The 26,456-nt window shown below is 39.5% G+C and overlaps 1 protein-coding gene across 1 annotated transcript in view; it reads left to right on the plus strand.

Annotated features, from left to right (window-relative positions):
- GDPD4 (glycerophosphodiester phosphodiesterase domain containing 4) overlaps positions 1-26,456 on the plus strand; it is a 69,422-nt gene that overhangs the window by 17,613 nt on the left and 25,353 nt on the right. Inside the window, exons 8-12 of the mRNA XM_011989736.1 lie at positions 432-577; positions 965-1,047; positions 11,559-11,715; positions 23,741-23,962; positions 25,010-25,164. Of these exons, the coding sequence (XP_011845126.1) occupies positions 432-577; positions 965-1,047; positions 11,559-11,715; positions 23,741-23,962; positions 25,010-25,164 (763 nt within the window). The remainder of the gene's footprint in view (positions 1-431; positions 578-964; positions 1,048-11,558; positions 11,716-23,740; positions 23,963-25,009; positions 25,165-26,456) is intronic.

Genomic DNA, 26,456 nt, shown 5'->3' on the forward strand with positions numbered 1-26,456 from the left:
CTGCCAATTAGTGCCCTTTCCACTATGCTGTACTGCCTTAAATATACAGATGTTTTGGGATGATCTTTACAGTCTCTGGGGCTTTCTTAGAATCAGCCAAGCTCCTCATCCTCCTGAGAAGCTGCTCCTTAACATCGCTTCTCCTTCCTTTCCTTCCCCATCTGAACCCTGTACAATTGAGTCCTCTGTAAATTTCCAGTTCCAGTAGTAGCATTAATAATAATGCCCTATAATTGTACAGTTCTATACTTTTATATCCAAATCCCTGGAAGTATGTGGAAATGTCACAGAAATAGGAAGTAAATTAGCCAGTACACAGTCAATGAAACCCATGGACTGTGGGTTTACTCAGACTGCTGCTTTGCTTGGGATGATTTTCCAGCCCTCTTTATCTTTTTTCCCCTGCTTCCCCTTCCTTCCAAATTTTTCAGGTCTACAAGTGGCTGTTGGATTACCCTTTCTTCTTATCCTTTTAAGTCTCTGTTTGATGCCACTAGGGATTTATTCTCCCTGCATTCAGGAGAAGGAGAATTTGGGGCCCAAGCCAACCCTCTTTGGACATAGAGGTGCACCCATGGTAGGTCTGAGCATGAAGAACATGGATGAAAATAAGTATGTATGGGATATGTGGTCAAGAGAAGAAAACTGAGAACCATAGGAGCCCCTGGAGAGAAAAAGTGATTGCATTAAGATGGCAAGAATAAAGAGTTCATTGTGGAGGTTGGACTTGAATCCAGGCCGCCTAACTCCCAGTCCATTTCTCTTTACTGTGCCCAGTGACATTGCCTCAGATGAGCAGAGTCCCAGAATCAGCTTGGATAGAGGGTATACAGGTTTTGAAAGGAGATCTGAGGGAACCAGACTCTTCTACCCAAAATCCTACTGGGTCCTACCCCTACCATTAAAAGGAATGCTGGGAGAAGAGACTCTAAGGCTTAGGGCCTGATGTCCTTTTCTTCTACAGTTGGGGCCTGAGAATACCATGATGTCCTTTGAGAAAGCTGTTGAACATGGAGCCCATGGATTGGAGACTGACGTACACTTAAGGTAAGAAAGCAGGGAGCTGGGGTTGGGGGAGGAGGGGATAAGTTCATTGCCATGCAAGAGAACCAGCCTGGCCTGAGGTGTAGAGACAGCAAGCCCTAGGGAGTTGTTCCTGTGTTCATATGGCATATATGCAGGTACTACACAGATGAACCACATCTCACAAACCACACCTCTGCACCTCCATGTTTTCAGTGACAGGGTTACAAATCAGACACACTCGATAATAGTCTTCACACATGATTCAAATATGGTACCATTGCAACTGTGCTTACCACTTCACTCTATGTACTACCTTAGCAATTTATTTAACATTCCCTGAGCATTTGCTATATTCCAGGCCTTCTTATGAGTGCTTGGGAGATGCAAATGAGTAAGATATAGTCATACCTAAAAGATGTTCCAGCTAGTGAAGGAGACATGGAATGTTTACAGATAACTACAGAATAAGGCCATTTGTGACAAGAGCCATCCAGAGAAAAATAAGTGTAATGGAACTTCAGTGGAGGAACAGGTCACTTCCTATTGTGTGGAAAAAAAAAAAAGAAAAGAAATCTTTATGCTCAAAGTTGTGTTTGGGTTGAGCCTCGAACCAAGCAGAGATGGGGGAAGGAGAAAATTCCAGGGAATTCATTCTGAGAAGCTTTTGCTGTGTCCAAGACCATATGAGAAGAATGAAAAGACCAGTGTCAGACTGGGAGACAATATTTGTAAAACATATATCTGGCAAAAGACTTGTGTCTAGGATATATAAATTTCCAAAACTCAACAGTAAAATGAAAACAAAAACAAACCAAACAATCCAATTAGAAAATGGGTGAAATACATGTGTAGATATGTCACTGAAGAGAATATACAGATAGCAAATAAGTATTGAGAAGATGTTCAACTGCATTAGCCTTTAGGAAAATGCATATTAAAACTAACACTATTCACCTATCGGAATGGCTAAATTAAAAAATAGTCAGAACAGTAAATGCTAGCAGACAAATTGAATCACTCATATGTTCCTGGTGGAAACATAAAATTGTATAGCCATTCCAAGTAAGTTTGGCAGTTATTTATAAAACTAAATGCAGTCCTATCTCACTTAATTATGAGGATATGTTCTAAGAAATGCGTTGTTAGGCAATTTTGTCATTGTGTGAACATCATAGAGTGAACTTATACAAACCTAGATGGCATAGCCTACTGCACACCTGGGCTGTATGGTATGACCTGTTACTCTTCGGCTCCAAACCTGTACAGCATGTTACTGTACTGAATATTGTAGGCAATTGTAGAACAATGGCAGGTATTTGTGTATCTAAACATATCCAAACATAGAAAAAGTATGATAAAAATAACAATATAAAAGATAAAACATTGTGCACCTGTATAGGGCAATTACCATGAATGGAGCCTGCAGGACTGGAAGTTGCTCTGGGTGAGTCAGTGAGTGAGTGATGAGTGAATGTGAAGGCCTAGGACATTATGTGTACCACTGAAGACTATAAACACTGTACACTTAGACTGCACTAAATTCATAAAAAAAATTTCAATAATAAACCCCAGTTTATTGTAACTTTTTGACTCTTTTGTGATAACACTTAGTGTAAGCACAAACGCATTGTACAGCTGTACAAAAAACGTTTTTTCTTTATAACCTTATTCTCTAAGCTGTTTTCTATTTTAATTTTTTTTTTAACTTTTTTGTTAGAAATGAAGACACAAGCACACACATTAGCCTAGGCTTACACAGGGTCGGGATCATTAATATCACTGTCTTCCACCTTCACATCTTCTCCCACTGCAGTGTCTGCAGGGATGATAACATGCATGGAGCAGTCATCTCCTATGGAAACAATGCTTTCTCAAATACCTCCTGAAGGACAGCCCGAGGCTGTTTTACATTTAATTTTTTTATATATAATAGAATGTATATACTCTAAATTTTAAAAAAGTGTAGTGTAGTAAATATATAAACCAGTAACAGTTGTTTATTGTCATCATCAGGTATTATGTACTGTCTGTAGTTGTATGTGCTATACTTTTATGTGATTGGCTATACAGGTTGGTTTACATAAGTATCACCATAAACATACAAGTAAGGTATTGTGCTACAATATTATGGCTACAGAGTCACTAGGTGATAGGAAATTTTCAGCTCCATTATAATCTTATGGGGCCACTGTCATATATGGGGTCCGTTGTTGACTGAAATGTCATTATGTGGCACATTACTATATATACTTACCATACACCCCAGAAATTGCACTCCTGGGCATTTATTCCAGAGAAAAGAAGACTTAATGTTCATATAGAAAAAAACTTTACATTAATTTTCATAGCTGTTTTATTTGTAATAGCCCAAATCTAGAAACAACCCAAATGTCCTTTAAGAGGTTTAATGATTAAACTGTGTTCATCCATACTGTGGAATATTACCCAGCAGTAAAAATGAATGAACTATTGAAACATGCTGCTGTTTGGATGGACCTCATGGGAATTACGTTGAGTGAATAAAGCCATTCTCAAAAGGTTATATACTGTATGATTCCATTTGAATATCACATTCAGATGACGACCTTAGAGTGATGGAGAAAAATCAGTGGTTTCCAGGGGTGAAGGAGGGAGAGAGGTGGCTCCCACTTTAAAAGGTAACACAAAACTCTTCTTGTATATTTACCATTCTGTATCTTTACTGTGGTGGTGGTGATATGTCTTCATGTGTGATAAAATTAACATAGAACTAAATATACAAATAAGTTCATGTAAAATGAATGAAATCTGAATGAGGTCATAGATTTTATCAATGTCAGTTTCCTTGTTGTGATAGTATAGTATAGTTATGCAAGATGTTACTGTTGGGGGAAATGGGCTAAGGGTGTATAGGATCTCTCTGTATTATTTCTTACAAACACATGTGAATCTACAATCCTCTCAAAATAGAATGTAAAGAAAAGAATCTCGTCAGCTTTCTTAAAAAAAAGATATAGACAAAATGATTCTAAAATCCGAAGATGATCCATTCTGACATCTTAAAACTACTAGGCCCTATATCCTGCTCCAGTTTATGCCCCATGTCTTCACTTTCTTTTAAGCAACATTCCTCCAAAAAGTGATCTGTACTGTTGTAGAGGATCAAACATTTTTGTTAGTCTCACCCTTCGGGGTTCTTTGGCTGGTCTACAAATTAAATTGATGTAAGACAGATTAACAGGAGAAAAATAATTTTAATTACGTATGTACACATGGGAGTCCCACAGAAATTTGAGATTTAAGGAAAAGGCCAGATGATTGAGGCTTGTATAGTTTCCTGAGCTATAGAAAGGAAGAAGGGCTTGTATGGGGGCAGTGACAAATTGTGGGAAGAAGAGGGAAGAAAATGTGTGGTGAATAAAGGTTGTTTTATTATACAGATGTAAGTCTCTTGATTATAAAATGATTTCAGAGCAGCTCTCTTACTGCTACAGATCCTTTTACTAATGAATATTTCCTTTATAAATACAAATTTCCTTTACAAAAGGGCAACTTTTCAGAGCTTCTCCTGTGTCTGCAGTTTCTCAAAATAACCAGCTCAAAATAATCAATATGCCAAAGAGGTATATGTTGGGGTGTCATATTCTGGTCTCCTGCAGTCATATTTTAGGGTGAGTGTCATGAACCCCAACATTGCCTTTCTTTGCCTTCTCTCAATCCTCCCCTTTGTTTTGGATAACTTTTAATCCTTTTTGAGCCTATCCCAATCAGGCTTCTTCTACACCACTTCTCAGAGCTCTTACTAAGTTATCAGGGACCTCAGACTTCCTAAACATCATAGTAAATTTTCAGTTTTCATCTTAACCTCTCAGCATTTGAGTAGTCCTTCATTTTTGAAACTTTCTTCATTTGGCTATTAGAATACCATACTCTCCTGATTTTCTTCCTACCTGGCTGTTTCCTATGTGACTTCTTTTGCTGGCTCCTCCTTCCCTTCTTGCCTTTAATGTTGCAATTTTTGAGATATGTGATAAAATAGTTGTAAAGGATGTCTGATCCCTACCCCAAGTTCACCCCAAAGTGAATTTGATAGTGCTCATCCCACTTTATAAAATTGCAGCTATGTTGCCCTTAAATGTGAAACAGGTTTATATGAAACCTTCATTTGAACATAATTTTGAGAAACATTTGAAAAGGCAGAGATATTTTTTAAACCTAAAGAGCAAGTAATGTAAACAAGTTATTTGCAGCTGAGAGAAAGCTTTGGGAGATTCTGAGAAGATCTATGCAAAATTTTTGGCTGCTATTATTCCCAGTCCTCTAATAAAATTTTTAGCATAAAAGCCCAGCCAGCCATACACCTCTCTGGAGAACACTGAATTGAGTTTTCTGGGGATTGCAGAAACACAGATCCTGAAGAAATGCTGACCTCCTCATGTGGACCAGTAGGAGAAATCTTGACAACAGTCACTGGAAGTCTATGGAAGCTGAGTTAGAGAGATTGAAAGATCCCAATAAACTTGTTTGTGCCTACTGCTCTTACTCCCTCTCTGCTAACGCGGTCTCCACCTAACTTTTTAAGGGAAATAAATGTAAATGTCACATGTAACAAGTATGTGTGTGATAACTAGTTTCCGTTGGTATTGCCTACCCTTTAGCATTCATGATGAACAAAATGTCAAAAATTTTAATGAAGATGTGTCATGCCAAGCCATATGAGAACCTGAGGCAAAAGGAAAAATCAGTAATACTATCTTATCTTCATTTAAAATTTAATATTTTGTTTATAGTGGGTTTTTGCATTGGTTTTGTTTTTTAAAATATTGTATTAAGATAGTATTTATCTTACTAGTTTTTGGCACCCCTTTAAATTTTAGACCCATAGCAAGTGCACTATCATTTTGTTGTTTGTTTTCTCCTTTCTCCCTCCTTTTGGACTAATGGAGCATTTTTTAGAACTTTATCTCTACTATTGGATTATTAGCTATACCTTTTTTTTTTCCCAGTGGTTGTACTAGAGTTTACAATATGATCTTTAAGTTATTTCTTCCTTTGAGTATTATATATTTATATGTAAAGCTATTTTGTCAGTACACTAACAGTGTCTTTTATCAGTACATTAACATTTCATGTCTCTCATAGTATGACCTGGTGCTATCATGAACCTCATTATACACTGCTATTACTTTTTGCTTTAAACAGTTAATTCTGTTTTTAAAAAATGAGAAAAAGTTTCTGTATTTACTCATGTATTTATCATTTCTGGCACTATTTATTCTTTTGTGTAGATCCAAGTTTCAAATTGTATCAATTTCCTTTTTGTTTAATAATTATTTTAATCTTTTTTACAGTAAAGATATGCTGGAAATGAATTAGTGTCTCTGTTTGTATGAAATATTTTAATTTTCCCTTCATTTTTGAAGAATATTTTTGCTGTATATATAATTCCAAGTTGACAGTAGTTTTCTTCAAGCATGTAAAAATATGTTATTTCATAGTTTTCTGTCTTATGTTTTGATGAGAAATCTTCTGGATGCTTATCTGTATTCCCCTCCACATATGCCCACCCCAGGCCCCAGCTACTTTTTTTTTTTTTTTTTTGCAGCAGAAAGAGGTTTAGTGACAGAGTCACCAAATGAGGAAATAGGAGGAAACCTCAAATCCATCTCCCTAAGGAGTTCGGGGCTAGAGTTTTTAATGGTTTTAGGGTTGGCTGGAGTGTGGAGATTGTTGATTGGTCAAAGAGTACAGGGTGAAGTCAAGGGACAGGGAGATGAAGAAACTATATTCTCATGTTGATTCTGTTCCTCTGTGGGGGTCTTCAAACTGGTTCACATCAACTGTTTTACCAGAGTATGGGATCTGAAAAACATCTTAAGCAATTCTTAAACAAAAGCCTTGTGATTCTAATGTCAGAAATCCTATCTATAGAAACATTGGGGATGTGAATGGTCAATGTCAAATGACTTTCCATTACAAGGAAGTGGTTCAAAGTGAAGCCTGATTAGTACTTAATTATAGCTATGTTTCTGTCCAGAATTCTTGTTAACCCTGTGAGGATGGCTTCAGTACCCCCTTCTTTATCTCTCAATCCTGAAGTGTGATCATTAAGGAGGAATTGGGCCATGACTGCTTTGGCTGATTCCTGCTGACAGGGGTCAGGGGGACCATAATTAGGATTTGAGTAATGAAACTGCTTTGTAGTAGCCTGTAAATGTTCTTGAATGCCAGGTATAGGGTTCTGATTCTGCATGACGGAAGTATCAGTTCTTTTGTTACTAGTCCCTGTTGTCTGTTGTGAATAGAAAGAAGAACAAGATGACAATAATAAGAGTTTGTAAGGCAAACTAAAACCAGTTTCCTATTCCCTTAGGAAGCCAGCTAAAGAGATCATTTAAGGGGATCTGTGGTACACACTTCTTATAACCATTTAGCTTATTTGGAAATTTTTTCTATTCACAACAAGTGGTATTAGCTATTGCACAGATACCCACTTGTTTTGCCAAAAGGAAATCTAATACAATTTAATTATTCAGAACTACCTGGGCCAAAGAGCTTAAACCATTATGCCTAACAGCCTTCTTTATTTCAGCATGTCAGCATACCACATTTTTGGTGTAGGTTTCTGAGCTCCAACATCCCCATCTGAAGCTTCCCTAGAGGTTTCACATACTAAAAGTTGACTTGGTGGGAAAACTGAGTTAATAGCTGAGTGGCAAAGGATCCTCGTAAACTAGTCTTCTATTTCTGGGAATAGCCCAGTCCCATTAAACAGCTATGTCTCATTTCAGGAGTTAGTATTGCAAATGAGCTTTCAAATGGAAGAAAAACAAATGTAATGTTTGGAGAAATCTATAAACCAGTTTCCTTAGTCTGGAGGGCAGTCAGTTGAGGTGTCAGATGTTAGATTTGGCCCGGCGTGGTGGCTCAAGCCTGTAATCCCAGCACTTTGGGAGGCCGAGGCAGGGAGATCACCTGAGGTCAGGAGTTTGAGACCAGCCTGGCCAACATAGTGAAACCCGTCTCTACTAAAAATACAAAAATTAGCCGGGTGTGGTGGTGGGCACCTGTAATCCCAGCTACTCGGGAGGCTGAGGCAGGAGAATCACTTGAACCCAGGAGGTGGAGGTTGCAGTGAACTGAGATGGCACCACTACATTCCAGCCTGGGTGACAGAGTAAGATTCTGTTAAAAAAAAAAAAAAAAAGGATGTTAGGCTCAAAGCATGTTCAGTTAATGTGGAAGCAGGCAGTGGCAATCTGACAGATTTTTCTTGCCTGTAGTTTATGTATCACAAGGTCAAGAGATCAAGACCATCCTGGATATGCTTTCAGGAAAAAGATAGTAGCAATTTCATTGAGTCTAAGTGAGAAAAATGGGAAGAGAATTTGAAGACATTAGTTTGGAGACTTTTAGCCAGGAAAGAATTCAGCATTCAGTTCAAATCTTCATCAAATTTTGAAAAAATTTTTAGTTTTACTTTTTGAAATGTCTTTTTCTGCACCTCCCTTCTTTTTTAGGACTCCATTTACACCTTACAGGTCACTGATGCCCCATTCTTTTTTGTTTCAGTCTTCTTTCTATGCTTCCATTTGGATAGATTCTAATGCTACATCTTTATTTTATTTTTTTATTTTTATTTTTTTTTGAGACGGCGTCTCGCTCTGTCGCCCAGGCTGGAGTGCAGTGGCGCGATCTCGGCTCACTGCAAGCTCCACCTCCCGGGTTTATGCCATTCTCCCGCCTCAGCCTCCTGAGTAGCTGGGACTGCAGGCGCCCACCACCTCGCTCGGCTAGTTTTTTGTATTTTTTTAGTAGAGATGGGGTTTCACCGTGTTAGTGAGGATGGTCTTGATCCCCTGACCTCGTGATCCGCCCGTCTCGGCCTCCCAAAGTGCTGGGATTACAGGCTTGAGCCACCGCGCCCAGCCTATTTTTATTTATTTATTTATTTATTTATTTTTTGAGACAGAGTTTCACCCTTTTTTTTTTTTTTCCAAGGCTGGAGTGCAATGGTGCAATCTGGGCTCACCGCAGCCTCCGCCTCCCGGGTTCAAGTGATTCTCCTGCCTCAGCCTCCCGAGTAGCTGGGATTACAGGCATGCACCACCACCCCGGCTAAGTTTGTATTTTTAGTAGAGACAGGGTTTCTCCATGTTGGTCAGGCTGGTCTTGAACTCGCGACCTCAGGTGATCCACCTGCCTTGGCCTCCCAAAGTGCTGGGATTACAGGCATGAGCCACCGCACCCAGCTAATGCTACATCTTTAAATTCATTGTTCTTTGCATGATCTGCAATATCTGATCTGTTTTAAATTTCATGTAGTGAAATTTTCATTTCAGTTATTATATTTTATCTCTAAATTTCCATTTTTTATACCTTGTTTGTATATCTTCATTATGTTCATGTTTTCCTTTACATACCTTGTTTACATCTTTATAATTTTGTTCTACACTGTTTAACACCCTTGTCTATGAATTCTGTCATCTCTTTCACTTTTGAGTTTGTCCCTGTTGAGTAATTCCTCTTCCATATGGTCACATTTTCCTGCTTGTTTATGTCTCTAGTAAGTTTTGATTACATGCTGGACTTGTAGTTTTACATTGTTGGGTGCTATATCTTGTATCCTTTAAGGTTGGTCGTTTTCTAGCAGATAGTTGTTACTTCCAGACTAGTTTGGTCTTTTCTTTGGAGGCTTGTTTTTAAGCTCTTTTTTAGAGGATCTAAAGTGGCTCTAAAGCCATTTTAGTTCTAAATTACCGCCCTCCCTGCCCTTTTTTTTTTTTTCCTGAGACAGAATTTCACTCTTGTTGCCCAGGCTGGAGTCCAATGGCGCGATCTTGTCTAACCACAACCTCCGACTCCTAGGTTCAAGCGATTCTCCTGCCTCAGCCTCTCAAGTAGCTGGAACTACAGGCGTGTACCACCACGCCTGGCTAATTTTTGTGTTTTTAGTAGAGATGGGGTTTCACCATGTCGGCCAGGATGATCTTGATCTCTTGACCTTGTGATCTGCCCGCCACAGTGTTGGGATTACAGGCATGAGCCACTGCGCCCAGCCAATTGTCCCCTTTTCTAAGGTGTGATCTTGTGGAGTCTCTAAAGAATGCCTTTGTAATTACTGAGGACTCTCCTCTCTTGCTGGATGGAACTTGAATGATTCATACCCCGTGCAAGCTCCGATTGTCTTAGAACTGTCTGGTAATATTTTCTTTTCTTAGAAGTTGTTCTTGCCAAGCTTCATAGTTTTACTCTGTACACGTACAGATTGATATTTAGCCATATACTTATGGACTTTTGCATATTTTCTTGGAACTGTGCCTTTGTTTTTGCATAACTCTATCCTTTGTGGGACTCTAGCCCACAAATTCTAGCTGTCTTGGCTCCCCACTTACTCTAATCTCTTTCTTCTCATTTCAGCAAGACAGTTAGGTCACTTTTAGGTTCCCCTGCCCTGTACTGGAATTCACTATTCACCTGCAGGAAAGAAACCTGGGTGATGGAATTGCTTTTGTCATTTTTTGTTTTTGCCTTTTCTCAGAGATCGTAGTAATATTGTGCATCCTTTTGTCCGTTAACTGAAAATAGTTATTTCCTTTATTTTGTCCAGTTTTCTAGTTGTTTATGGCAGGAGAGTAAGTTCCAAGCCTTATCTTCCTCATTATAGATGTTCTCTTCATAGATATTTTAATGAGAAAGGGAGAGATAGTTTCATAAAATCAGAGATTCTCCAAAGCAAATTGCAGATAGAAGAATAAGGAACTTACCTTATGCTCCGTCTGATGTGAAGAGTCTAGGACCAGAAATACTCAGTGTGGGCTGTGCACGGAGGCTCACGCCTGTAATCCCAGCACTTTGGGAGGCTGAGGTGGGCAGATCACTTGAGGCCAGGAGTTTGAGACCAGCCTGGCCAACATGACAAAATCCTGTCTCTACTAAAAAATACAAAAATAAGCCAGGCATGGTGGTGCACACCTGTAGTCTCAGCTGCTTGGGAAGCTGAGGCAGGAGAATCACTTGAACCCAGGAGGCGGAGGTTGTGGTGAGCCGAGATCGTGCCACTGCACTCCAGTCTGGGTGACAGAGCAAGACTGTCTCAAAAAAACAAAAACAAAAACCAAACAAACAAAAAGAAATACTCAGTGCAGTGTCTAGCTGGGAAAGGATCAGAATAATACAGGAAAACTGTGTGGACGCCTGCTTAGTATGGTCCTGGAACCTGAGGACCTTGCATCATCCCTACCTCCATTCACTTTATTTTTAGGCCACTGTTGTGCCTGCTGTTTTCCTAATGCCAGAAAGCCCCTGAATAGAGAAGCTATTCTTTCACCCACTAATGTGATTATATATCATGAAAGATTGATCCCTAAAGCAGAAAAAATATTGACATCAAAGTGTAAGTGACTGATATGTAGCCCTTTTCTAAGATTTGAGAGAGAGTAAGGAGCCCTAGTGACACCTGTGACCTTGAAGGACTTTCTGGGGAGCCTGTCTACCAAGGTAGCTAAATTCAGCCTGTCTACCCCTGCCCTTCTTTTCTACCTCTGCCTCAGTTACGATCGTGTGCCTTTCCTCATGCATGACTTTGACCTGAGAAGAACAACCAATATCTGGGAAGTTCAGCCAGAATCTGCCTTCAAGAACCCTGCCACCTTCCGTTGGGATTTCCTGTCGACTCTGAATGCAGGCAAATGGTTTGTAAAACCGGAGGTAAGACACGTTCCCAAGTTTCACAAACCTGCATTGAATTTTTGTAAGAGATCATGTGCTGCTCCTGAAAATAAAGGCCATAGATGAAGATAGGCAAGTATCCACACGATTTCATCCCAGTATGGTAGCAGGACTATAGTATTGGCAGGAGGGCTTTTTCAGTAATGTAGTGAGTCTAATTGCTGCTTTCTGCATTCACTAGAAAGTCTGAAGACAAACTTGTAAACTTATCCTTGTAATTTCTTTTTACCCAAATATTTCATAAGCTTTTACAGTGTGCCTAACATGTACATAACGTTTTCCTGGGTGAGGCAGACTAGGACATATATTTTTGATTTTTTCTTCTTGCCATTCAACAAATATATATTGAGCACCTAATGGTACAAGGCACATGGAATATAATGGTGAATAAGCACACATCCAGCTTTAATGGAATTCACAGGCTAGTATAAGAAACAGACAGTTACTATACATTGTGATAAGTACAAAACTAGAGTTAATTTCAAGTTGCTTCAGGAGCACACAAGAACAACTTCTAACTCAGACTGGGGAACGTGAATAGGAGATTCTGGAAGGAGATGTATAGACTAATGGATGTCGTATAGTATAAAGCATGTGCTGTGCTGTGTACAATGTAATTTTGAGGCAAGTGTGAATGGTTCCTCTGGAAAATGTTGGGGAATACTTTATGCACAGCTATGATTTGAGCTGAGGGAAGATCATTACCAAGGGGAACCAAGGGCAGTAATGATGATGTGTTTCGGAGCAACAGGGTGTGGGGGTGTGTGTGTGTGAAGGAGAGAGGGAGGGAAGGATAGAGGAAGGGAGATAGGAAGGAAGAGAGGGGTAGGAAGTAGATGGGAGATAGATTAGGAGAATAATCTGGAAAACATGTTGATGGGAAATTATGGCAATGCTTACATAACAAGTTAAAAGAGTTTAGAATTATCCTTGAGTGTTTTTAAATGGGTAAAAAGTCAGAATTGCATTTGATAAAGGTCAAGCCTACTTTCTCAAGATAGATTAAAGAAAACAAAACAACCTATGTTTTCTGGCTTTTTTTATGACTAGGAATTCATGTGACCTAGGTTCTGTCCAATCAGATATACTCATTTGAGACTTTGATTTTGAAAATAAACATCTCAACAAGATAGATAGCAGGCATCCATATTGCTAGCATATGTGACAGCAGAGATAGCAAGGTGTGAGGCTCAGCTGTGGTAATAGCTCCCTTATACAGTAGTAGTGTAATTAGGAAAAGAAATATTAAGGGATTTTTGATCGTGTACTGGTGGAATGGAATTTTATTTATGTTTGATGTTAATCCTGAGGGCTGTTTGATCATGTTTCATGTAAAAATAGGGAAAAGTGAAGAATTATATACAGATGGACTTATCTACTGTGTTTGTCCATTTTGTGTTGCTATAAAGGAATACCTATGACTGGGTAATTTTTAAATAAAAGAGGTTTATTTGGCTCATGGTTGTACAAGCTCTACAAGAATGATACCAGCATCTGCTCAGCTTCTGGTGAGGAAGCTTTTACTCATGGCAGAAGGTGAAGGGGAAGCAAGGCATGTCACATGGCAAGAGAGGGAGCAAGAAAGAGAGAAGGAGGTACCAGGTTCCTTTAAACAACCAGCTCTTGCATGAACTAATAGAATGAGAATTCACTCATTACTGAGGGGAGGGCACCAAATCATTCATAAGGGATCTGCCCCCATGTCCCAAATACCTCTCACTAGGCCTCACTTCCAATATTGGAGGTCACATTTCAACATAAGATTAGGAGGGGACACACATCCAAGCTGTATCTTCTACTGAGACTCCACTTCAGATTCATTATATTAATTAGTATTAATATAAGAAATAGTTGAAAGTGGATTTGTTATTACTGTAGTTGCTCAGAATATTTGTCCTCTTAGGAGTACATAGTCTATACATGCTATTTCCATATATGAAAATAATATGATTACTCTGATACTCTAGGTTTCTGAGTATATGTAGCTTCTGCAATATGTCTCATACATAGACACATAAAAACTAGAGGTGCTCCATTAGGATGTATATATTAGTTAGCTATAGTTAATATTTTGGCAAAGGTATGTTCTAGATGAAAAGGCTATTATTGTATCTGATGTATAATATATGGCTGATAAAAGTCTTATTAGGATTTACAGAATTAAACTTACTCCTAAAATTGAGCCGAAGTTTCATCAGGCTGAGATGTTTGATGGAACAGTAAAGTTGATGAATTTTAATTAATGGATGATTTTTCTTGGTGGTCTTTATTGGACCTTAGTGGTCCTTATTGCTGAAAGACAACAACAGTTGTTTCTCATGTCAGTGGTCATGGTTAGCTACCATGTGGGAACCATGAATTTAACTTTTTTTCATAATCCTAAGTACATTCAGAAACATTTAATACTTAATAACTTATTAAATAGCATTCTTATTTTTAGTTTTCTTTTTTTATATTTATTTATTTATTTATTTTTGAGACAGAGTCTCTCTCTGTAGCCCAGGGTGGAATGCAGTGGCGTGATCTTGGTTCACTGCAACCTCTGCCTCCTGAGTTCCAGTTCAAGCAATTCTCCTGCCTCAGCCTCTTGAGTAGTTGTGATTGTAGGCGCCCACCACCACACCCAACTTATATTTTTGTATTTTTGGTAGAGATGGGGTTTCACCATGTTGGCCAGGCTGGTCTTGAACTCCTGACCTTGTGATCCGCCCGCCTTGGCCTCCCAAAGTGCTGGGATTATAGATGTGAGCCACCGCACCCAGCCTTATTTTTGTTTTTGTTTTTTTTTTGAAATGGAGTTTCACTCTGTCACCCAGGCTGGAGTGCAGTGGTGTGATCTCGGCACACTGCAGCCTTAGCCTCCTGAGTTCAAGCGATTCTCCTCCCTCAGCCTCCTGAGTAGCTGGAAATACAGGCGCCCGCCACCATGCGCAGCTAATTTTTTTGTGTTTTTAATAGAGGGTTTCACCGTGTTGACCAGGCTGGCCTCGAACTCCTGACCTCAGGTGATCCGCCTGCCTCGGCCTCCCAGAGTGCTGGGATTACAGATGGGAGCCACTACACCTGGCCTTATTTTTGGTTTTCAAACATTTCTTCACAGCTGTCTCCCGTTTTGAATGTCTTGGGTTAGTTGTAAGTGATAGAGTTGGATCTGTTACTGTAATAACTTTTCGTGGACATTTTTTAGGATTAATAGCTCTGTTTTAGCATGTTTAGGGTGTTCAGGTGCTTTACTTGTAGCATTTAGTTATCCTATTTCAATGGCTACTGAAGAGCATCCTGAAACCTGGGGTTCGAATATGGTTATCTGGGAGACTTTAGGTTTGATCGTGGAGCTTTTTTTGCTTTCATGCTGTATGGTTAGAAGGTAGTTGAAATGGTGTTATGTGATTTAAAAGATTTGGAGATTTGGGTAGTTTTTACCATAGTGAAGAAATTAGTTGTAAACATTATTCTGATGATTCTTTATTGGTTGAGTATGATTATTGATTGACCATCGTGGTGAATTGGTCATTATTTATTAATATATTTATTAGTCTTGAGATTATTGTGAAAATGAAGTAGTTAATCTTATAACAAAATAAGAATAGATACATTCTGGAAGTTGATACTGGAAGCTAAACTGAATTCCTGTTTCTTCAACCCAACCGATACTTCCGTGGAACTTTGTTATATCCTTTTGTGAAAGTATAATTATAGAAATGATAAAAATATAATTCTCATGCAGATATATAATCGGCATGAGTACAAGTTTTATTTAGCACATTAATGAAGGAAAATGCAGGATGACAAAACTCACTCAAAGGAGAAATGACAGCAAGATATTCAACTAGAAAATACTAGCACTCATCCCTTCCACAAAGACAGCCAAAACAGTAAATAAAAAACCATATTTTAATGAAAATAAAGGACAGCACCAGAGTACATCAAAGCAGTAACAGAAACCCTTGTGAGCACAGAAACTCAGGAGACCCACATAGAGAATGGAAGGAAACACCAGGACCCTGCCACCTCATCCCCCAGCTGAGATCAGCCAGGAACCAGGAGGAACTTCTTTCTATGGTGAAAAGAGTAGGCAGCCCACAGCAACACTTTGGACCCCTATTGGGGTCACCTGCAGTCCGCACAGGCCCTAAGCCCAGCTGGGGTAGCTACCTAGAGGCCATACAACTGTGTTCCCCTCAGAGAAGGAGCCAGCTGTGCCTGCCCCGTGGCCTACATGGCGACTGTGCAATGCTATCTTGGAACTACTCACATCTTGCTCCAGAGGTGAGTAGCCACAGCACCCTTCATCCCTTATGCTAAACTACTGGGGAACCACCCCACCCCAACAGAGTAGCCTAATATCCCCAGGCCAAGCAGCTGTTACACCTTTCCCTGTAAAGCCAAGCAGCAGATAGAACTGTTTCACCTACCCCTCACCCTGCACCCTTGGGCTAGAGATGGAGCTGTGTACCCTTTCCTGGGGATATGGTGCTTTGGCAGAACAGCTCCATCTACTTCTTTCAGACTTGGCTATGCCCTGCCACTAGAGTCCTGAGTTGAAACTGTGCACTGCCCTCTCAAGGAAAAAGTACTTTGTCAGAGCCCTGTGTGGCAGGGAAATGGTGCCTGGGCTGCTCAGAACAGTCAGGCCCCCACGGCCTGAGTAGATTGGCATATCAACCCTTGGAGAATCAGTGTTTTGGCTGAGCTGAGCAACTGCACATTCCATGGCTGAGCTAACATAGTACCCTTCATCCCAGGGAAACAAACCAGTGTCTGAGCAGAAATACCCAACCCTACAGGCCAAACAATTGTAGTACCCTGCTTCCCTGGAGCTGGACTAGCTCCCTAGAGTCTAAGCTGCTGAGATAGTGCCATCCCTAAGAAACTGAATCATGTCATCCTGCTTCTTGCCCCCCCCAGGACCCAAACAACAGCCATACTGGGGCATTTGCTGCTGCACCTGGCCTCACAGAGTCTGGGATACTGCTGAATCCTACTATCTAGAGTCTAGTATCACCACTACATGGTGCCTTATCCCCACACACCCAAGCTGCCACCGAGCCCTGCTGGTTCAAGCTCCCAAATTATAGCCATACCCTGTGCCCTAGGCTCAAACCTCCAGAACATACCTTTTTCCTTAGAGTCAGGCCAGGGCTCTTCCCTGCCTAGCAAGAATAGAGTCACAGCTACAGCCTAACTCTCTGGACCTAAGCTGCTAAGGGGTTAGAGTCTGATGGTGTGGGCAACCTATGTCCAACCCTGCCACAGAGAGTGAAAGATTCACTCTGATCCTAGGACTCTGCCAATCTAAACATTTGCACCTGGAATCCAGCACCATAGCAGTTGACTTTATGCCATGTCAGACCTGACACCAAGAGGGATCCCCTTAGTGAAGTCTCCTCATTGTAGGGAAAACAAGAATTGGAGAACCCCAAAAGCCTTTGTGGACCAAAGACATTAACAACATACACCTCTGGCCTGGCGCAGTGGCTCACGCCACCCAGCACTTTGGGAGGTCGAGGTGGGCAGATCACGAGGTCAGGAGATCAAGACCATCCTGGCTAACACAGTGAAACCCCGTCTCTACTAAAAATACAAAAAAATTAGCTGGCCGTGGTGGCGGGCGCCTGTAGTCCCAGCTGCTGGGGAGGCTGAGGCAGGAGAATGGCATGAACCCAGGAGGCGGAGCTTGCAGTGAGCTGAGATCGCGCCACTGCACTCCAGCCTGGGTGACAGAGCAAGACTCTGTCTCAAAAAAACAAAAAACAAAAAACACATATACCTCCGCTGTTGCGACAACAAATTTCCACACCCCTAAGCCACTGAGATGCCCACAGTTATTGCTGATGTTGAATGCAGCCAAAGAAGCTGCACAGAGACTATACCACTGCACCTACCCAGAAACAAAGTCACCACACCCTTCTCAACGAATGCACTAAGACCTAACTGCAGGTGAAAATGTTTCTTTAGAAAAGCCATTCCAGAAAGTTTGGAAGAGGTGATTATTCCACAAGATGCACAGACATTAGCACAGGTACACAAGAAATGAAAAAGCAAGGAAATATGACACCACCAAAGGATCATAACTCTAGTAACAGACCTAAATGAAAAGGAAATAAATGAATTGCTGGAAAAGGAATTCAAAATAATTACCTTAAGGAAACTCAATGAGATAAAAAAAAAAAAAAATAGACAATTCAACAAAATTAGGAAAACAATTCATGATGTCAATGATAAATTCAACAAAAACATAGATACAGTAAAAAAGAACCAGTCAGATGTTCATGCTTGTAATCCTAGCACTTTGGGAGGCCGAGGCAGGTGGATCACCTGAGGTCAGGAGTTGGAGACCAGCCTGACAAATATAGTGTCTCTACTAAAAAACACAGAAATTAGCCAGGTGTGGTGGCATGCGCCTGTAGTCCCAGCTACTTGGGAGGCTGAGACAGGAGAATTGCTTGAACCCAGGAGGTGGAGGTTGCAGTAAGTGAAGATCACACCACTGCACTCCAGCCTGGGCTACAAAGCAAGACTCTGTCTCAAAAGAAAAAACAAAAACAAACCAAACGGACACCCTTGCTGCTGAATAATTCAAGTGCCAAAATAAAACAATATAGTACAGAGCTTCAACAAGAGACTTGTTTCAACAGAAGAATCTCTGAGCTTGAAAGTGAGTCATTTGAAAATTACCCAGAGAGAGGAGAAAAAAAGAAATGAGAATGAAAAAGAGTAAAGAAAGCCTACAAGAAAGGACACTATTAAGCAAACAAATTTTCGTATTGTAGATGTTCCCAAGGGAAAGAGTTGGAAAAATAGAAACACTATTTAATGAAACAGTAACTTAAAACTTCCCAAGAGAGGGGTGACCATCCAGATCTAAGAAGCTCAAAGATTCCCAAATAGATTCAGTCCCAAAAGGTCCTCATCAAGGCATATTTTATCAAATTGTCAAAAGTCAAAGACAAATAATTCTAAAAAGAGCAAGAGAAAAGCATCAAGTCACATATAAGGGAATTCTCATTAGACTGACAGCTGAAACTGTCCCGACCAGGAGAGAATAGAATGAGGTATTCAAAGTACTGAAAGAAAAAATATTGCCAGCCAAGAATATTTGACTCAGCAAATCTATCCTTCAGAAATGAGGGAGAAAGTCTTTCCCAGACAAGCAAAAGCTGGGGAATGCAAAACCACTAGACTAGCCCTACAAGAAATATTCAAGGGATCCCTGCATCTGGAAGCAAAAAGGTGATAATCACCATTATGAAAACACGCAAAAGCATAAAACTCACCAGTAGAGCAGATATGCAAAGGAGAGAGAGAAAAAAAATCAAACCTTTTACACTACAGAAGACCATCAAACTGAAATGAAAAACAGGAAGAAAGAAACAAAGAATATACAAAACAGAATACAGTTAACAAAATGGCTACAGTAAGTCATCACCTATTATAATAACCTTGAATGTAAACCAATTAGTCACTTGAATGATACAGACTGCCTGAATGAATAAAGGAAATAACTCAACTATATGCTGCCTACAAAAACTCACTTTGCCTGTAAGGACAGCCAGAAAGTGAAGGGATAGATATTCCATGCAAACAGAAACCAAAAGCAAGCAGGAATAGCTATATTTACATCAGATAAAACAGACTTTAGTTCCAAAACTATAGAAAGACAAAGAAGGTCATTATGAAATAATAAAGGGATCAATTCACCAAGAAGATGTAACAATTATAAATATACATGCACTCAACACCAAAGCACCCAGATACATAAAGCAAATATTACTAGATTTAAAGGGGGAGAAAGACTCCAATACAGTATATGTTGGTGACTTTAACATCCTACTATGAGCATTGAACAGATCATCTAGACAGAAGATCAACAGACATTGGATTGAAACTGTACTTGGACCAAATGGACAATTACAGAACAGACAATTACAGAATATTTCATAAAATAGCTATAGAATACACATTCTTTTCATCAGCACATGGAACATTCTCCGGGACAGACCATGTGTAAGGCCACAAAACAAATCTCAACAAATTTAAAATAATTGAAATCATATTAAGTATCCTTTCTGACCACAATGGAATAAAACTAGGTATCAATGAGAGGAACTTTCAAAACTGTACAAATATATACACCACAAAATACTATTTACTTATAAAAAAGAATGAAATCATGTCTTTTGCAGCAACATGGATGCAGCTGGAGGCCATTATCCTAAGTGAATTAATGCAGGCTCAGAAAACCAAATACTGCACGTTCTCACTTAAAAGTGGGAGCTAACTATTAGATATGCATGAACATAAAGATGGCAACAATAGAAAACTGGGACTACTAGAAGAGGAAGGGGGCCAGGGTTAAAAAACTAACGATTAGGTACTAAGCTTAGTACCTAACTGATGGGTTCATTCATACCTCAAACCTCAGCATCATGCAATATACCCATGTAACAAACCTGCACATGTACCCACTGAACCTAAAATAAAAGTTAAAAAAGTAAATTTTTTTACTTTCTTTTGACCTTGTGATCTGCCCGCCTTGGCCTCCCAAAGTGCTGGGATTACAGGCGTTAGCCACTGCGCCCAGCCTCTGATATTTAAATTTATAGGGGAGAGGTCACAAGTTCGAGACCAGCCTAGCTAACATGGTGAAACCCTGTCTCTACTAAAAATACAAAAAAAATTAGCTGGGCTTGGTGGTGGGCGCCTGTAGTCCCAGCTACTCGGGAGGCTGAGGCAGGAGAATTGCATGAACCTAGGAGGCGGAGGTTGTAGTGAGCTGAGACACTGCCGTTACACTCCACCCTGGGCAACAAAAGCAATACCCAAGAAAAATAAAAATTAAAAACAAATAAATAAATGTATGGGGAAAGGGCCATGGAGAAGAAAGAGATGTTCTTCTGACAATGGTCTCAAAGTAATAGTTTTATGTTGGGACATGGAAGAAGACAGGATTGTTAGATATTCCCACTACTTGAGTGGTTGTAGTACTCTGGTGATCTGATTTTTTATAGTAATGCAATTAATGGTAGATGTGGTGGTACCCATATCAACAAAAAAATTGTATTATTGGCCAGGCATGGTGGCTTACGCCTGTAATCCCAGCACTTGGGAGGCTGAGACGGGTGGATCACGAGGTCAGGAATTCGAGACCAGCCTGGCCAACATGGTAAAACCCTGTCTCTACTAAAAATACAACGAGCTGGGCATTGTGGTGCATGCCTGTAATCCTAGCTACTTGGGAGGCTGAGGCAGGAGAATCACTTGAACCTGGGAGGTAGAGGTTGCAGTGAGCTGAAATTGCACCACTGCACTCCAGCCTGGGTGACAGAACAAGACTTTGTCTCAAAAAAAAAAGAAAAAAAAAGAAAATTGTATTGTTATTCATAAGTAGTTACAGTTAGTTCTCATCAGAATCATCTATTCAGTGGAATGTTGCCTTGATGTGGTGTCATTGGACAGGTTTAATTGTCTCCCTCCCTCCCTCCCTCCCTCCTTCCTTCCTTCCCTCCTTCCTTCCTTCCTTCCTTCCTTCCTTCCCTCCTTCCTTCCCTCCTTCCTCTTTCTTTCTTTTCTGATGGAGTTTCACTCTTGTTGCCTAGGCTAGAGTACAATGGCATGATCTCCGCTCACTGCAACCTCTGCCTCCCAGTTCAAGTAATTCTCCTGCCTCAGCCTCCTAAGTAGCTGGGATTACAGGCATGTGTACCACACCTGGCTAATTTTTGTATTTTTAGTAGAGACAGAGTTTCTCCATGTTGGTCAGGCTGGTCTCGAACTCCCAACCTCAGGTGATTCACCCTTCTCAGCCTTCCAAAGTGCTGGGATTACAGGCGTGAGCCACTGTGCCCAGCCTTGTCTTTCTATTTCTTAACCAGTATTATACATTGAGTCTTCCAATAACCTTTCTACTTGTAATATGTCTACACAGAGGCACAGAGAACAGAGGACCTTTTAATCTTATTTTTATTTGAGGAACCAGATGTTTTATCTGGAGGACCAGAAATTTATTTTCATTTCTAGCTTGTTACTTCCTGTGGCATTTTGAAAACATTCAATCACATGTTGGATATAGTCTAAACAGGCATTTATCCATTCCAGTTTATTTTTCTGATTAAGTCTCTCCTATTTTATATACAGAAAAAGAGGCACAACGTACCTCGGCTGTTAGGCCTACCCCCATAATACTATTTAAAGTTTACTGGAGTCTAGTTTTAAATTCTTATATTGATTAAATATTTACTGTCTTGGCTATTTTGAATTTTTGGCCGTGTGTTGGTCTTTCCCGTAAATTCTTTTAACAGTTTTTCTCACAAGAAGGTTTAACAGTTAAGTGAACCAGTTGGTTTAGGTCTGGTAGTAGCTAACAAAATTTTGAATTCTGAAGCATCTTTCTATTGTCCTGAGAATTAAGAAAACCATTAGTTGTAGCTTTCAATCAGATCTTAATTTAACCATGGTTTAGATCTGCCTTCTGGTCTAGCAATTTTCTGGAGATACTGTGCAATGTGATTGTTTCTTTCCTGAGAAAAATGTTAAAAAAAAAAAAAAGGCAGCTTATTTAGGTCAAAGGAAGAAGAATAAGAAATAGGAGACGTATGAATGAGAATGAAGATAAAGTTGTGTAGAAAAAAAGAGAGATTACTTGAGTCTTAAGAAAATGTGACTTCTTCCTTCTGCTTCCTTCTCCTGGGAGGTAGCCTTTTATCACTGCCTTCACTCAGATCTAAAAAATGGCAAGTGATGATAAAAGTTGCCATCTATTAAATTTAATGTAGCAAACATATGTGTGTTCTCCCCTGTGTTAGGTGAAATGCTGTGCATTTCAAAGAATATATGACAGTTCCCGCCAAGAGGGAGTTACACTCCAGTAGAGTCAGTAGAGAGTGAAGGAACTAATGTGAATTGTACACTTTTCTATCTATGTACCAGACATACTCCCAGACCCTGTAAATATTTTTATCATATTTAACTTTCAAAATAATCCTAAGAAATATATAAGTTATTCTTCTTCTCTATTTTATAATTTGGGCAATGATGACTTGGAGAATTTAAATGGTTTTATTACCAAGGTTGCATAGCAAGAAGCATAGTGAGCCAGGATTGAACTTTAATGTACTAAGACATGTCCAAATAACTATAGAAGGCAGAATGACACATACAGTTACAGAGGCATAAAAATGGGCCATTGGGCTTTAAAGCCATTGAAGTGTCTTTATTTTTTTTAGAAATAGGGCCTCATTATTGCCCAGCCTATAGTGCAGTGGCATGATCATAGCTCACTTGCAGCCTCAAACTCCTGGGCTCAAGTAACCCTTCTGCCTCAGCCTCCCTAGTAGCTAGGACTGCAGGCATGTATCACCACACCCAGCTAATTTTTAAATTTTTTTCTAGAGACAAGGGTCTCACTATGTTGCCCAGGCTGGCCTTGAACTCCTGGCTTCAAGTGATCATCTTGCCTCAGCCTGCTGAGATTAAAGGCATGACTACAGCACCAGCCTTGAAGTCTCTTTAGTTCAGGAAGATAAAAGGAAAGCTTCATAAGGGAAATAGCATTTGAAAGGTAGAATTTTAACAAGTTGATATGGCAAGGAAGTCAAGGGAGGGGTAGAGCCGGCACTAAATTCAGTTGAAGCCAAAGCATGTGTTCTTCCTATTACACAAAACTAGAATACCGAGAGCCCATGTGGGAAGCCAGCATGGCTGAAAGGGATGTATTATCTTGAGTTATGGGAGAAAAGGCTGGAAAGGAAGGTCAGGATAAGAACATGCCCTTCAGTGCAAATACAACAGGTTGTAAAATATAGAAGAGACCATTCCAAACACTAATTATTGATAAGATTACATTTTATTTCTCTCCTTGTCGCCTGTTATCTAGGACTAGTATTTCAGAGGACCTGGTGTATTGAATGATAATGGAGCAACTGAGGTAGAGCTGGATGTGTGGCTACATAGTAGGAGAATTGGAAAATGCTTTTAATGTATTTTTTGATGTATTTATTTCTAGCTCAAGCCATTTTACAATATGAAACCTCTATCAAAGGCAGATAAAGAAAGAGCAAGAAATCAGTCAATTCCAACACTAGCTGATTTATTGACACTTGCAAAGAAGGAAAGAAAATTTGTGATATTTGATCTTCGTGGCCCTCCACCAAGACATCCTCTCAGACACACATTTGTCCGTCAAGTAGTAAGCGTGATCCTTGCCTCTAAAATCGAGCAACATCTGGTATGTCTATCTCAGTATTTATGACACAGGTTGGGAGGTGGGTAGCATGTCCTAGGAGCAATTTTACTTCCTATGGAAATGAAGATTGTTACTTATACAGCTACATGTGGTAACCTAGGAATGACCCAGTTAAATTTATCTCAGTGGGGAAAACCGTTGAGGCTGTTTGCTATTCCAAACCAAATGAAATATCAGCACCCTATTAAAGAGGAATATGTGTAATAACTATCTAATGTGACCTGCACCACACCAACATAGATCCATTAGAAAGAGCCTGGGTAACATTAAGGCTTTGAAGACTTGGCATGATGAATGATATAGAAAGGAGAGCTTGTTCTTATTTGAGCAGAGATTTGCTCCTGATGTTTTTCAGAAGCAACTCTCTGCATTTGGGCAGTCAGTTGTTCCAAATCCCATAAATTCTCAGAATCTGGGAGTGCTGTGAGTGAAGCAATGTAAGTCTTTTTACAAATGGAAGTATTTCATAGATGAGTCATAACAGCATCCCTGTTGGCAGGAAAGGACTCCTCTCAAAGACGATTTTTTAAAAAATAAAATAGAAGCAGGGCCTCCCTATGTTGCCCAGGGCTGTCTCGAACTCTCGGGCTCAAGAGATCCTCTTGCCTTGGCCTCCCAAAGTGCTAGGATTATAGGCATGAGCCACCACACCCAGCCTCAAAGATGATTGTTAACATCATTAACCAGAAAGATGTTTTTGATTCTCACTGTTCACCTACATCTATCAGCTACTTTGCTTATATGAGTCTTTGTGTACACAGTAGGTCCTTGACACTTGATGTTAACTGGTAAATGGAGAGGTCGTGAGAAAACTCAGCTCCAGAGTAGCCCTAGTGAAAGCCCCGTTATAAGAGTTCATTAGAAAATACTAGCTCACGTTGACTCTTTCACCAAGGACTAGAATCTCTCTCTCTCTACTCTCTGTAGAATACGACCTGTGCTGGAATGGAGCTCCCTCCATTCCCTGTGGAACTCTTCGTACCTGGACAGCTGATTATCTACTGAAGGACTTCTTGTTTCTCCTTACAGATTTTTTGGTTGCCAGCTCATGATAGGCGATATGTCAGGTCCATGGCTCCTGGTTTTCAGCATGTGGGCCGTTTAGTATCCGTTAAAACCCTTGCTAAAAACAATATCAGTATAATAAATGTTGACTACAAGAAGTTGTTCCCTAATGGGTTAAGGTAAGTGTTTGACCACACCTTTCTTGGCACATATTGCCTTACTTACACAAAATATACATTCTAACTAAACTACTTAACTTCCCCTTTCCATCTCAGAATTTCTGTGTGTGGTTAGCATCTTTGAATCTCCTTTCTTTTTCCTACCCCTTCTTTCTTCCCTCCCTATGCCAACAAACATTTATCAAGTGTTGACCATGTCCCTGGAACATAGACTTTAGCCTCTTCTGTGTGCTCTAATCTTTCACCATTCAGTACACTTTTTTGTATGCTTGGTATTTCTGTTTTTATATAAAAGGCGGACATTGAAAAGTCAGAACTCAAAATGTTGTTTATTTCCTCCTACCGTTACCAGATGGATGGCAGTACCTTGTAAATGGCTTTGTGATCCAGATAGCCATATTTCTGGAAGGGATAATTAAGAATATAACAAAACCATTATTTGAAAAATGTAAAAACAGCTAAGCATGAGAAGAAACTAAAAATATTAACCACTGTATTTATAAATATACAATTAGAGACAAATTTTCAGAATTAAAAGCACCTGGGAATAAAATGACAACTTTTCCAAACTTAATTGTTATTAAACATGCTTAATTTAATCCATATCCCCTTTGTCTTAGATTGAAGGTTAATTTTTTATATGATTCTAAATGCTTTAGAGACAAAGTCTTCCTTGGGGAGGGAGGGAGATAGATAACAGATTAGAGATAGATAGATAATATGCAGATATCTATTATCTGCCTATCTATAGATAGATAATATCTAGATCTAGATATTAGATAATCTAGTACTTGCTGGAGTGGTTAAAAGGTTTAATGAGATTATTCTTGCCGTTTTAACTGAGAATGCTGTAATGCACTATTTTAATCAAAAGTATATGAGTATAGAGTTGCCCTCTGTTTTATTTGTGATGCTACAAAGTTTTTTAATGTTTTAAAGACATTAAATGTTTTAAATGTTTTAAAGATTTTTTGAAAAAAGTTTTTTTAAAGTTTTTAAATGTTTTAAAGACATTTTTAAAATTTATATTATTTTTAATCAACATAATTTGTATATATAGGGTACAATGTGATGTTTTAATTAATATATTTATACAATATGGAATGATTAAATCAAGCTAATTAACATATATAATGTCTTTTTCATGTTAAGATATTTGAATTTACTCTCCGCTATTTTGAAATATACATTATTATTAACTGTAGTTACCCTGCTGTACAATAGTTCTCAAAACATTCCCTCTATCTAACTGAAATTTTATACCTTTTGACTAACATTTCCCCTCCCCCTCA

Source organism: Mandrillus leucophaeus, unplaced genomic scaffold (assembly GCF_000951045.1).
Source record: "Mandrillus leucophaeus isolate KB7577 unplaced genomic scaffold, Mleu.le_1.0 Scaffold360, whole genome shotgun sequence".
Lineage (NCBI taxonomy): Eukaryota > Metazoa > Chordata > Mammalia > Primates > Cercopithecidae > Mandrillus > Mandrillus leucophaeus.